The sequence below is a fragment of the Lytechinus variegatus genome, chromosome 3 (genome assembly GCF_018143015.1).
Source record: "Lytechinus variegatus isolate NC3 chromosome 3, Lvar_3.0, whole genome shotgun sequence".
NCBI classification, from domain to species: Eukaryota; Metazoa; Echinodermata; class Echinoidea; order Temnopleuroida; family Toxopneustidae; genus Lytechinus; species Lytechinus variegatus.
The window spans coordinates 25,956,640-25,969,970 of record NC_054742.1 but is presented as its reverse complement, the minus strand read 5'-3'; the positions used below and the strand labels follow the sequence as shown (position 1 = coordinate 25,969,970).

The 13,331-nt window shown below is 37.0% G+C and overlaps 1 protein-coding gene across 2 annotated transcripts; it reads right to left on the bottom strand.

Annotated features, from left to right (window-relative positions):
* Positions 1–322: 322 nt before the first annotated feature.
* LOC121410619 lies at positions 323–13,060 on the bottom strand. Of its 2 annotated transcripts, none has more exons than XR_005969361.1 (3): positions 12,839–13,060; positions 2,582–2,795; positions 323–1,422 (listed from the first exon to the last, which is right to left on the bottom strand). XR_005969361.1 is itself a non-coding variant. In XM_041602836.1 (3 exons), the coding sequence occupies exons 1-3, from the start codon at positions 10,593–10,595 to the stop codon at positions 1,239–1,241; spliced, it is 405 nt and encodes a 134-aa protein (XP_041458770.1). In that variant the 5' UTR covers positions 10,596–10,671; the 3' UTR covers positions 323–1,238. The 2 variants fall into 2 exon arrangements, 1 of the variants encoding a protein (XP_041458770.1); XM_041602836.1 differs by lacking the exon at positions 12,839–13,060 and adding an exon at positions 10,589–10,671.
* Between the last annotated feature and the right edge of the window lie 271 nt (positions 13,061–13,331).

The window sequence follows — 13,331 nt, the reverse complement described above, 5'->3', positions numbered from 1 at the left end:
TACCCAGGGTCAGTCAAAATATTAGCATCCACAGGAGGGTGGGATCCTTCCCGCCTTAAAACTGAAATCTAAAGAAAAGTGTAGAAATGGATAAAAGACAAAGATCCTCTGCGCATGATTTACCAGCAAATGCAGCTCATTCAGAATTTAACTCTTAGAGCACCTAAATTGTACTATAGGCCTACAATATGTGTTTACCATGCTTAGGAAACACATATTTCCTAAGCTATTTTAAAACGAGTCCTACTGCTCGGAAGTGAACAAGTTGCTTCCTTACTCATATTCAAGAACGTTTTGACTAACCTCCTTTTTTAATTGGTTGCTTTGCTCCCTCACATACCCAACAATTTGTTGTCCTCTACATTTCTTCTGCTTGGTCACTTCGCTCCCTCTTACATATTCCTCAAATCTCTTGGCCCCTGCATTTTCCTTCTGTCATTTTGCTCTCTCGCATATATCCCCCCACAAAATTCTGCTCTGTCGCATTCGCTCCCTCGCACATATCCCAAAATTGTTTTGCCCCACCCTGCATTTTTTTTCTGCTGACAGCCATGTCCTGCCCAACCTCTCTCTCCAATACCTTGAAATGATGGGGGGGGGGTAACTTTAGATATGAGAGTGACCGAACAATTGTAAATCAGTGAAATATTTGACTTTTCTTTTGATTAGTTAATATTTTCTGTGAGAGTGATTATTGCAAAGGATTATACCCCTTTCTGTACACAAAACATACCAGTATTTTGAGAAATAACAACAGAAAAAAGACCACATTCTTCCTGACTGTTCAAATCCTTAAAAAAATAAAATATGGTAACTTTTACTTTCTCAGGCATTCATCACAGGCTCCCCAATTCCTGTCTCTATTTCTCTATCACCCCCATTCTTAATTCATCTTTTTGTCTCTATCCAACAGCTCATTTATAACTCTGGCCTTGTTCTATCCTACATGTATTCTATTCTTCTGTCAGCTTGCCGTCATTCCTACTTTTCACAAACTTTTTTCTCTTCTGACATTCAAATCAGAATGAATATACTGTAAGACATCTTCAAATTCAATGAATTCATTTTTGTTACATGCCCAGTGATAAACGTTTTCATTGAGCTATTTTAAATAATCAGAATCCACACAGCGTAAATTTTTTGTTGTAAAGTTGTGCAAATCAATGTTTGTCCAAACTTAAAAGCAAGTAATGTATAAGGTAGGACTTCTGTGTGGTTTTCAGCCTCTTCTCCAAGTTTTAATACAGTCCATTATTGTTGTTGACTTCCACTTTACCCCTCTTGGACTTTCTGGTATTCAGTAGGAGTGGTCTTCGAGAAATTAAGGTGCTGAAGACTTTGGCACTGGTGTCTTTGCAGTATCTGGGAGGTTGTTTGCTGAATCGAAAAGTCTTTTGGGAAATACCTTGGTTTGGGTGAATTCTGTAGGAGACGAATTAATAAAAAAATAAGAAAAAAGAATATTGAACAAAAACAGATACAAGAATGAAAAGATAACTATTCAAAGATAATTTTTCAATCAAATATTCGATTATCCATGAAGAACAATATTCGTTTAGAAATCAAACCTTTTGCAGTGACTTGCAACAAGATAATTTTTTTAAAAATATACATGATGATATATAAACCCTATCTAGCCCGGGGGGGGGGGGGCTTAATAAGCTCCCCTCCCCATCCACATTTTTCATGATAAGTCCACAATGAGAAATGAGGTACCATGATTACTTTTTGGTCAATTCTGCAGAGCTTTTGAGACACCCGGATATTCAGTTACGCAACATTTTATGAGTTTATGTCGGACCAAAAATTGCTCAAAAATATTATTTTGTATACACATTTAATCCAATGGAAATTCTATTTTCAGTCATAATTGACAAATTTATCATTATTCTTGCACTTATTGGTTGAAAATAATCAAATCTTTGCTTTTTATAATCAGAATAGTGCCATGAACAGATCCCATTAAAAAAACTATAAAATACATAAGGCCCCAAAACAAAGAAATACATATGGAATTATAGAAACAATAAAATACATAAGATTAGAAATGTCATTTACCATTTATTTTTGAGCAACTTTGTTAGAAATCATAGAATTTCGGGAATTCTTTAGAGATTAACCTTTAAAACAAAGAATTCTCTATTACGCATAAATTAGCATTACTAATTTATTAACAATAAATAATTTATTAACAATAAATTTTAATGAATTCTGTAACCTTTAGTTCCATGCTTGCAGATTACATTGATGTTGATGTGTGCATTGGTTTTCGTTTTGATCAGAGGCAAGATCTGAAGAGGGGGACCAAAAAAGCCCACCTCCCCCTCCCTGGGCTATGTAATCTCAAAGTAGCCCAGGATTATGAGTTAAACCAAATTTTAAAAAATATATTTATTTAGTAGTTTACTGTAAATACACAGTATAGGCCCCGGTCCATGGTTATCCTCCTGATTAGGATAATTTTCATCTCTATTTTGCTACTGAAAATTGAATAATTAAAGCAATGTTCTATCAAAACAAAGGTAGATAAAACAGAATATATATTTCTTTAGAACGCATGTATGATATAGATCCACTGTACCTTCTGAAGACGAGGCGGGAAATCAAATATGGTTGGGACAGCATCCTGTTTAAGACGTATCGTCTGCCCAGGTCAAAGCAAGCATCTTCAAAATGATCAGAACAGAGTACAGAGCTCTTGGAGGAATTCAATGAAGCTCGCTTCATATTGACCATCCTTACTGTGTTACAGTTCCGGTCTTGGTACCGGTTCAGTCCAATGGCTGAATGGGAATCTGCAGCAAATGTAAACACATGTCATAGAATCAATTACACATAATTAAGAAAGTTTGACGTGTCCAAAGGAAACAGATGCCCCCGCAGAATTGTAGTACAAAATGTTTTTTTATTGTTTTATGATGCAATTTTCTGTAAATCAATTAAACTATACACTAAATAAAATAAGATTTCAGTTCTTGATGTTTTAATAAGAGATTACCACAATTTTGTTTATGAATTTTGAACAGAAAAGTTGATATTTCCCCCCAAATTACTAAATCATGGAAATTGAATGCCTACAAAAAAAAACACTTTATAAGTAATATGACATTTCATTCCTAATACATGATTATATACGTGTTGTCCCTAGGTGTCCTGAGTCTTGTCAATCGAGGGGGGGGGGGGGGGCGAGGAGAATTTGCACAATGGAAAAATTGATATACATTGGGTTTCAAAGCTTAATTTCATTTCGGGTAAATCAATATGCTTTATTTCATTTGAATCAATTATACCAATTTTAGGGCATAAAATACAAATTCAATTCAAACCTATAAATATAGCCCTTGAACTACTTATTTTTTTAATTCAGGAATTCTGATCAAATGTATATTAAAAACAATCAGTAGGCCTATATAATGTTTTTAACCCTTATGAGACTGGGGGCTGATTTACCCCCTTGTCATATTTTGCAATAAATCCACTGCACAATTTTTTTTACCGCATCACTCACAGACTTACAGCATCACTCACTTTTTCGAGTCTCGCGCAACTTTTGAGACCAAAATTGCGACCCCCTGGTATGTGCTTTCGAAATTACACAACATTTTGGAAGTGCATGCAGACCAAAAGTTGCTGGAAAAATGTGAATTTGCGTACAAATCTATGGAAATAGTGTTTTTAGCCATAATTCATAAATGTGCCATTATATTTCCTTTTACTGATTAAAATCAATTAATTTCAACTTTTTTACGGTCAAATATGGTCCCCGACTATTTCCATTGAAACAACAATAAACACATAAGAAAATAAGTGTGATGTTGAAATATATTGAGTCTGTGAACCAAAAGTGATCATTTCAGGGGCATTATTTAGTTAATTAGAGCAAACTTTTGATTTTACGCGTAAATTAGCAATGAGATTTAGGCAAAATTTGATTATAGTTTTTTAGAATATACCATGGGTAATGCGTTTGCCAATCATCGCTGTGATCCCATGATTGACTGCCCAGATCATAAAGCCCCCCCCCCCCCAGTCTTCTTAGGAAATGAAATAGCCCAGTCTATGTAGGTTACTGGTAATGTTTTTTTTTTACTTTTTCATTTTTCTTATGTACAGATTTTCAAATTTATTACTAATAGAAATTTTCAGCAATTTCTGAAAATAATGATACAGATACAAATTTTGGCAATGACTCACATTGAGTTGTACATGAAATCAAGTTTTTAAGCAATTCGGGATCTGATAATATGCACTTGTGTATATCATAACTGCGTAACCATGCATGCATTCCAAAAATAGTCTTGAATGTTGTGTGGCCCTGCCATGTTTACGAATTTATTGTAGATAAAAGTGAGCTAATCACATAGATTTGTTTGTTAAAATGATATTCTTAATATTGATTGCTGTGCAAGATTGAACAGGGAGAAGAGGAACATGACAAAGCAATCAAGAAAGAGTAAAGGGGGGAAGAGAAAGAGGATTTATTTATAACACACAAGTAAAAAAAATGTGTTTTAAAACACACTGGTTAAAACGTGCCAACCCGGGCCCCAGTTAACGCGATCAGAAATCCATTCAATATGATTGAACTTAATATCATGCAGAAATCAATACGCATATAAATATAATCAAAAAAATAAATTTTGAACCAACTTGCATAATGAGCTGTGAACTTAGCCTGTATTTTGGTGACATCTACCTACACACCAAATTTTTTTAAATCCATTGAATGTTTTTCAAGTTATTGCGCGGAAACCAAGGGGGGGGGGCTGACAGGGGCAACACTTAATGCCCCCTCCGGGCTTCATCTGCAGGGGCATAAAAACTCTAGGCCTACTCATCAGCAGGGGCCCGTTTCTCAACACCTGGACAAGTTAGTCCTATTTATCTACCAAACACAGAATTAGTTCCAAAATTACCCAAAAGGATTAACTAGAATCCATTAATATCATATTGATACTATTGGTGGAAAGTACATACCAGACGTAGCCTTAGTCACAAAATAGCAAATTTTCCAAAAGTTGCAAAAAATAGAGGCAAAATATGCTTAAAAAGTACTTAAACATGCAGACATGGGCATTAAATTTCTGAGGAAATGAAATTAACACTAATTCATATCATGATAAAAAAAATCACATGTAAGTGGACATTGAGATATTTATCCCAAGATATAAAATTTGAATAGTTTACGTAAGTAAACCATAAGGCTTTCTTCCTAACATGATGGTTTCTAGTGTTGCTGTTGGATGTTTGTGGTCTATATCATGGTTGTTCCACTTTATATGTTTGTCATTTTGCCTCCGACGAAGATTCTGCTAGGATTGAAAGCTTAGGCCCCCTTTTGACTCTCTAATTTACTCCATTGGCTCTTTTTTTTTTAGATAAGCAGTTTTCAGCAGCTTCTTTTTGCCTTTAACATGATGATAATCAAACAGATTTTCAGGATTCCAAACATCATCAAAAAATATATTATCATGGATTGTTAAACTCTTTAGATACCTAAACGCACAATTTTATGAATGCTATGCGTATAGAGGAAGAATTTATTAAAATTTTGATAAGGGTCTGAAAACGAGTCCAATTATGGATGACCTGAAGTGGTAGAATCTTTGTCAATTCAATTATTTTACTACCTTAAATTAACACTTGTTATAATTTCTGTGCATTACAATTACTATTGAATGATTTATCCCACTTGTTTGCTATATAATTCATTTTTCTTTAAATTATTACGTAATAAAATTTTCAAATTTCGAGGCTCATTTGAATGTCACAGTCTATCCACATGATATCACTACATAAAGGACAAGTCCACTCCAACAAAAACTTTATTTGAATAAAAAGAGAAAAATTCAACAACCATAACACTGAAAATTTCATCAAAATTGCATGTAAAATAAGAAAGTTATGGCATTCTAAAGTTTCGCTTCATTTCACAAAACAGTTATGCACATCTCGGTCGATATGCAAATGAGAAACTGATGACATCACTCACTATTTCTTTTGTAATCTATTATATGAAATATGAATTATTTTTATTTCTCGTCATTGTCATGTGAAATGAAGTGTCATTCCTCCCTGAACACGTGGAATTACATTATTTTAACATTTTGTGCTTCAGGCAAGGAGGTCCTAATTGTCAAATTTGTAAAAAATGAAATATTGTATAATTCAAACAATAAAAAAACAAAAGAAATAGTGAGTGACATCATCGACTCTCTCATTTGAATGTAACTGGCTCGTTAATATAACTATTTTGTTCAAAATAAGCGAAACTTTGAAATGTCATTAATTTATTATTTTACATCCGATTTTGATGAAATTTTCAGCATTGTGCTTGTCTGGTCTTTCTCCATTGATTCAAATCAACATTTTTTCTGAGGTGGACTTGACCCTTAAGAAAGAAGTAAGTTATGACAGGTTTGGAGATGTCATAACTATTTGGTCAAGTTGTCCCCGATCTTGGCAAAGAGGGATTCGTGAAACAGTTCGCTAACAGGTAGCTAACTATTTCCAATTTAGTTAAGAAGTTAGAAGACTTAACGGTGTTGAGAAACGGGCCCCAGTCTACGCAAGCAGAACCAAACAGAATCAGTTTGCCACACTCAAATTCCCAATTTGCACTCGCATCAATTATTTAGTTACGTACCTATCATTTTATGATCTAGTGCATAGAACAAATGACCATTTTTTTTAGGTCGGAATGTCAACAATTTTCAGCTCGTGCTTCGCATTCCCATTATTGAAATATGTACCATCCTCATGGTTAAACAGTCCTTAACAGGATCATGCTAGAACACTTATTAAAAATTATGTTCGTGCTTGGCATTCTCAGTAATTATCTAGAACACACACATCTTGTTCAGGATCACAAACGGTGCCTAGAATGTTAAATTTTCAGGACAAAATACATCCTAAATACATATATAAAAGTTCCAAAAAAAGTAAGAAAAAAAATTGCTTGCCTTTGCACTTTTTATATAAGGCCTACGTGATTATTTCATATTGATGTTATTTTATAAGAAACCAACTCGCATATTTAATGACCCAGTGTAGTGGTCCACCCGGATACCCCCAACCAGTAATTGGGAGGAGATACCTGCGGGTCACAGTTCTGTGTGCGCACCCTTGTAGGCGACCCAGATTGGCTGGCTCCTCCAATACGCCTTGGAATGTCTTTAACAGATATATGGCACTATATAAATGCTGTGCATCATCATCTACCAACACACCCAAATTTTAAAAAATCTGATGACTTTTGATAAGATATCGTGAGGAATCCAACTCGCATATTTAATGAGCTGTGATCTTTGACCAGCATATTCCGAATTCGAACTTAGCCTGTATTGGTATCATCTACCTACACACCCAAATTTGTTCAAATAAGTAGAATATTTCATAACTCATAAAAAAGACATTATCATGCGGAAACTAAATTGCATATTTAATGTGTTTTGACCTGCCGACTCCAAATTCAAACTTGGCCTGTACTATCAGAGGGTCGTGTGTTCGAATCCCGCCATGGACTAGCGTCCTTTGGCAAGGGGTTAATCCACTTTGCCACTCTCCACCAGGTGTTAAATGGGTACCTGGTAGGATGTGAAAGCCTATGTATAATGTAGTATGCCTAGCAATTGAGTCTTGGAACTCTTGTTGGAGTGCTCCCCAGGGAGTGGAGAAGGTGCATACATTGTACGCAGGCATACAAGGTTCTGATGACCGTGGTAATACTGAGTCTGGAAAGCGCTTAGTCTCTTAGAGACGTCGTTCCGATGCATTAAGCGCTATATAAATATGTGGAATATTATTATTATTATTACTATGGTGTCATCCACTCCTATGGTGTCACCCACTCCAAGCTGTGGGGAAGTTACACATTGATGCAGAGGTTCGAGCCCTGATCACGTCTTTCGGATTGTGACATTAAAGGTCGGTCCCAGACGTAAATAATCAAACCTGATTGATATACGTCTGTCAAAAACTCAAAATACACACACACACTCCTAGTACCAATGATTAATGTTAATGTTTGGACCTCATAGGCGACATTACCCAAAATATGGGTTGCCGGTTGGACAATGCTGTTCTGAATCTGATTTCAAACTCAAGACTTTGGTAAATGTACGCCTTAATACAAATTGGAGTTATGCGATATGACTTTCATTTGGTGGGAAGACATTTAATACTTTATAAAATTAGTTGAAATTAAAATGGATTATATTAATGCTCACTGTTGGTGAGCATTTCTACACGATCCCCCTATTGAGATTTATAGTAAATATTTTGGAATTATATTAGTTATGCGACCCCTCCCTCATGATGATCACAGCATTATTTGTAATGGGGATATATTTCGTTCATATTCTTGTCTCTTCTTTCTCTTTTTAGCCTTTTTTTTGCTTGTTAAAACCTTTTCATTTTTTTTTGGGGGGGCTTGCCAAATTTTATGTGGGTCAAAATTACATTCATTTTTTTAGTGACAATCTTATTTTTCATTTGTCAAATTTTACGCAAGACAAAATTACCTTCGATCATAATTACAGTTAAAACCTTTTTTTAATTTTAATTTTTTTTTTGGGGGGGGTTGCCAAATATAACATGGACAAAATGACTTTCCCTTTTCTTATTTATTTTTTTGGGGGGAGCTTGCCGAATATCACGCGAACGAAATGACTTTCATTTTTAGTGACCATCACTTTACGTGAGACAAAATGACCGGTTTTTTTTAAGTGAGAACCTTTTTTGGGAGTTGTCTAATTGTACTTGAGAAAATTCACCCCACCCCCCCCCCTACTTTGGAAAATCTTGGATTTACCTCTAGTTTTAATCATGATTAACCCTAAATAGACTGGGCTATTTCGATGCCTAAGAAGACTGGGGAGGGGGGCTGATTCAGCGCCCCCTTATGATCTCGGACGTCGATTGCGCGATCGCGACGAAAATTGGCACACATTACCCATGGCATAATCTACCAAATTATCACATCAAATTATGCAAAAAATCTCATGTTTCATTAATTATGCTAATTTTTGCGTGAAATCATTAGTTTGCTCTTAATAAAATAATGCCCCTGAAATGCTAATTTTTGTTTCACCTACTCTAGATAGGCATCTGATCAAATTTATTTTTAAAAAAATTTCAACATCATGTTTATTTTCTTATGTATTCTATTGTTTTCTAAATTTCTTATGTATTTCATTGTTTTTCGACTTTGTTTTTCATTGTTTTTTCAATGGAAATTGTCAGGGACTTTATTTTGACCATGAAAAAGATAAAATAAATTGATTTTAAGCAGTAAAAGGAAAAATAATAATACATTTATGAATTTTGGCTAAAAACACTATTTGTATTGGATTTGTACACAAATTCACGTTTTTGAGTAATTTTGGGTCTGCATGCACGAACGAAATGTTGCGTAATTTCGAAAGTGTGTACCCGGGGGTCACAATTTTGGTCTCAAAAGTTGTGCGAGACTTGAAAGTAAAAAGTCAGCGAGCAACGCGGTCAAAAAGATTTGCGCGGCGGATTTATCACGAAAAATGTCGAGGGGGGGGCTGATTCAGTCTTTTTAGGGTTAAGATCATGCGTATACCACGGCAGAGGCGTAAACCGCTGCAGGGGCATGCAGGCTGGCCCTTGATCCCTAGTGGATTTCACCGGAAAAAAAATCCAGATAAGAGAAAAGGAAAGAAAGAAAGAAAGAGAGAGGGGGGGGGGAGAAAGGGAAGACTGGGAAATAAACGAAAAGGTCCCCCCCAAAAAAAAGGAGGGGAAAAGAGAGAAGAAAAAGCGAAATCATTAAAGGGGTGTATATTATAACTTCATTTATAATTGTTTTTCCTTCTTTTATGGGGGGGGGTCAAAAAAATAAAAACCTTAACGAAATGTTTTTCTATAATTACATTTAGGTCTACACTCGCGATTTAATAAAAAATAGTAGCCATCTATATACAAATGATGCGTTAGAGTGGGTCAGTAGGAACTCTGTGTACAAGGTAACCACATGCACACAGTTCCACTGACCCACGAAAGAAACCCATGCATCATCTGTTTTATAGAATGGAATTTTTTTTTTAATAAACCACAAAAATTAATGATTTACTGGATGCATGATAATTTCATGCGTCGGGTAAATTTAATTTACCGGACACATGATTTTTTTTACCGGACGCATGATTTATTTACTGGACGCATGATTTATTTACCGGATCGATGCATGAAAATTCCAAAATCTAATGCAGAGCGCAGACACTTTGATAACCCTGGACAACATAAATATGGGCTTAACTGGATAATGTTGCCACAAAGATATTGTTATACCCAAAATGCCAGATACAGCTTTGCATTGACTATATCTTGAGCAGTTGAGGCAGCCTCCGACCTCCAATACATGTAGCTGTGTGTGTGTATGCGGGCCGCGCCGGGGGCCAGCGCCTGCCTGGGCCTGCAGTGGATATTTCGCTGTGCACAGCCAGCCCAGGGCAGTATAGATCTAACGTTAGATCGTACATGTATGTCTGGACTTCTCAACTAACGAGTATGTGGGCAGTTTTAATCCCAATGACAATTACGGTACCGTATTTGTACTTACAGATCATTTTGCATCCTTTGATTCATTCTGCTTTGATCGAAATTCAAATTTTGACGTAAACAAGCGACGGTAACAGTACATATGCGCGATGACATCACATTGACCTTTTCGGACGATTGCTTGTTTACAGTGGATATCGTTGCGTTTTGATTATCGGGATATCGTTCATGCAGCCCAGTAAAATTTCTGCATTGCTCTCAACCAATCAGATTGCAGGGATTTTCTCATCCATTACAACTATAAAAAGTTTTAAAATTGCTAAAGATCCAGAGATATCAAAACCCACCTGCTGATTTAGCACTGGGGTACACAAGCCAGGGTTATGCCCAGTGCATGCCCCCCGAATGTTCTACGTACAACCAAGATATAAAAAAATGAAGGGAATTAAAGAAACCAAAATTAGGAAAAGTGTAAGGTAAGATATGTCTCAAATTTAGATTTGCACGAAAGGTTTTTTCTCGCTTGCTTCATTCGCTTGGAACATATAAAGCAACTTTATTCCCACGTGCCATATGTTTCGGCCTCTTTCTTTCTACTATTTCATTTTTTTTACTCATCATGCTCCTGCCACACAGGGGTTTGCCCTAATGCATGAACAATCATTAAAAAATATCATTTTTCATGTGACTGGGAATTTTTTTCTCTACCCCTCCCCCCTCCTCGATCCCTGTATCGATTTGACTTGACATGGGCCTATACCTGATGTATTCTGCTTCAATATAAAATCATAACGGATAGAACGCCTTGAATACAGGCCAAACAGCCTAACGACACACACACACACACATTGCCGTGTCACGTGACAATCAGTATTAAACGAGGATGTGTACAACCCTATGGCGACAAGGCTAGTCGCAAAAGTTGAGCAAGTTCTGGACGAATAGGCTTCAATACCCCAAGAAAAGTAGTAGTATCTAGGGACTAATTAAAAATAGTTTTCTTAATGGAGTTCCATGTTAAAATCTAGTAATTTAAGTCCAACTTTTAATTCGCGTGCACTCACTTTTTTAACACAGGAATTAATAGGCACGGTGCCTAGAGTGTCATCTACCAACACACCTAAATTTAAAAAAAAAAACAATCAAATATATTTCAATTTATTGCACTGAAACCAAGTGGGGGTGGGGGGGGGAGGCAGGCAAATCAATGGACAGGTGGAACGCTTAATGCCCCCTCCGGACTTTGTCTGCGAGAGCATAATTACAGAGGAGCTGAATTTGAAGAGGGCCTGAATCAAGACTGAAACATCGCAATACGTGTAAGTGGAGTAGGCTAGGGCACTCACACTAGTACGAGGCCCGGGGGGGGGGCACTCAGTATATAATGCATAGTGGGTATGTGCCGCGGAGGGGACCCCCCATTTTTACACCCAAATTTCCGTTCCAAGCCAAGGCATAGCATTTTTGTCTTATTGAGAAAAAAACAAAGAAAGCTGCTCCAAGGCAAAGCATTTTGTTCTCATCTAGAAAAAAGAAGAAATTCGCTCCAAAGCTTCGCATATTTTTCGTTACGCCATTCCGGTCGCATTGATCTGCTGCAATTTTGGTGAAAAGCGGCCACAGAGCGCTGTCCGACCATCGTCTCTGAGCGAGCGCACCCGGCGGAGGCTGCGCTAGCTGCATCACGGATGCCCGTTCCATAGCCTATAGGGATGCATACGCACGTACTCACACGCTGGCGATCGATCCGTTCCAACTTCCAAGGACCCCCATTTCACAAAATTTTAGTTCCAAACCCCGTTCCGAGGACCCTCCTTTTTACAATACTCCCGCTCCAAGCCCAAGGCCCCCGTTTTTGTCTCTCCTGCGGCACACCCCCACCACTTTTTTGTTCAAGTGCCCCGGCCCCGGGGTATGAGGTTAGTGAGGCTGGGTAAACTTGCGCCAAGTTGCGGCCAAGCCCGCCCAACATGCCCAAACTGTTGAATAAATTTGTTATTTCAAATTAAAAAAAAATATATTTGTCATCTGATTTCAATGAAATTTTCAGCATTTTGCTCTGTATGAATTTTACATTACTTGCTAAGTTCTAGGCCAAAATATCTTCAGCCTGTATAATTCCTCACCATTTTAGGTGTGCAGAAAAGACCAATCCCCCCCCCCCCTTTGTCTGACTACAGTACACAAACTTGAATACATGGGACTATAATTTTTACAGTACACAGCTTCTTGCAAATGAAAGTAGCAGGTATGGCAACCACTACGATTTCCCATTTTGATTTCAACGTAATTCAAACATAGCTGAACTTACGAATGCAATGTCCGTCCACATTCTACTAATTAGAGAAGTTGTTTGCAGCTCTTGTTGGCATGAATAACCATGATAACGTGAAATCTAAGCTAAACAGGAAAGGTTCACCAACATGCCGACCTGTGAGTGTGACCGTCCCGCGGCCGGATATCGATCGATCGAAGATCGGCTTGAGCAAGGTGCAGCCAATCAGCGACGATCTCATATACCCTGCCAGAAAGAGGAGACAGAATTATTTTACATGGACGGAATTTTTTGTGATGTGACACAAAATCATTTCGTCGACAGAATTTTTTGTGATGTGACACAAAATCATTTCATCGACGGAATAGATATTCGCATCGCAACGAAATGAATTTTGAGGACGCAATTTTATTCCGTCTCGACGAAATTGATTATAAGTGTGACACAAAATAAATTTCGTATACGAAATCACACTGCATCATGACGAAATGAATTTCGTTGGAGAGAAACACAAATTTTCCTACAGAAT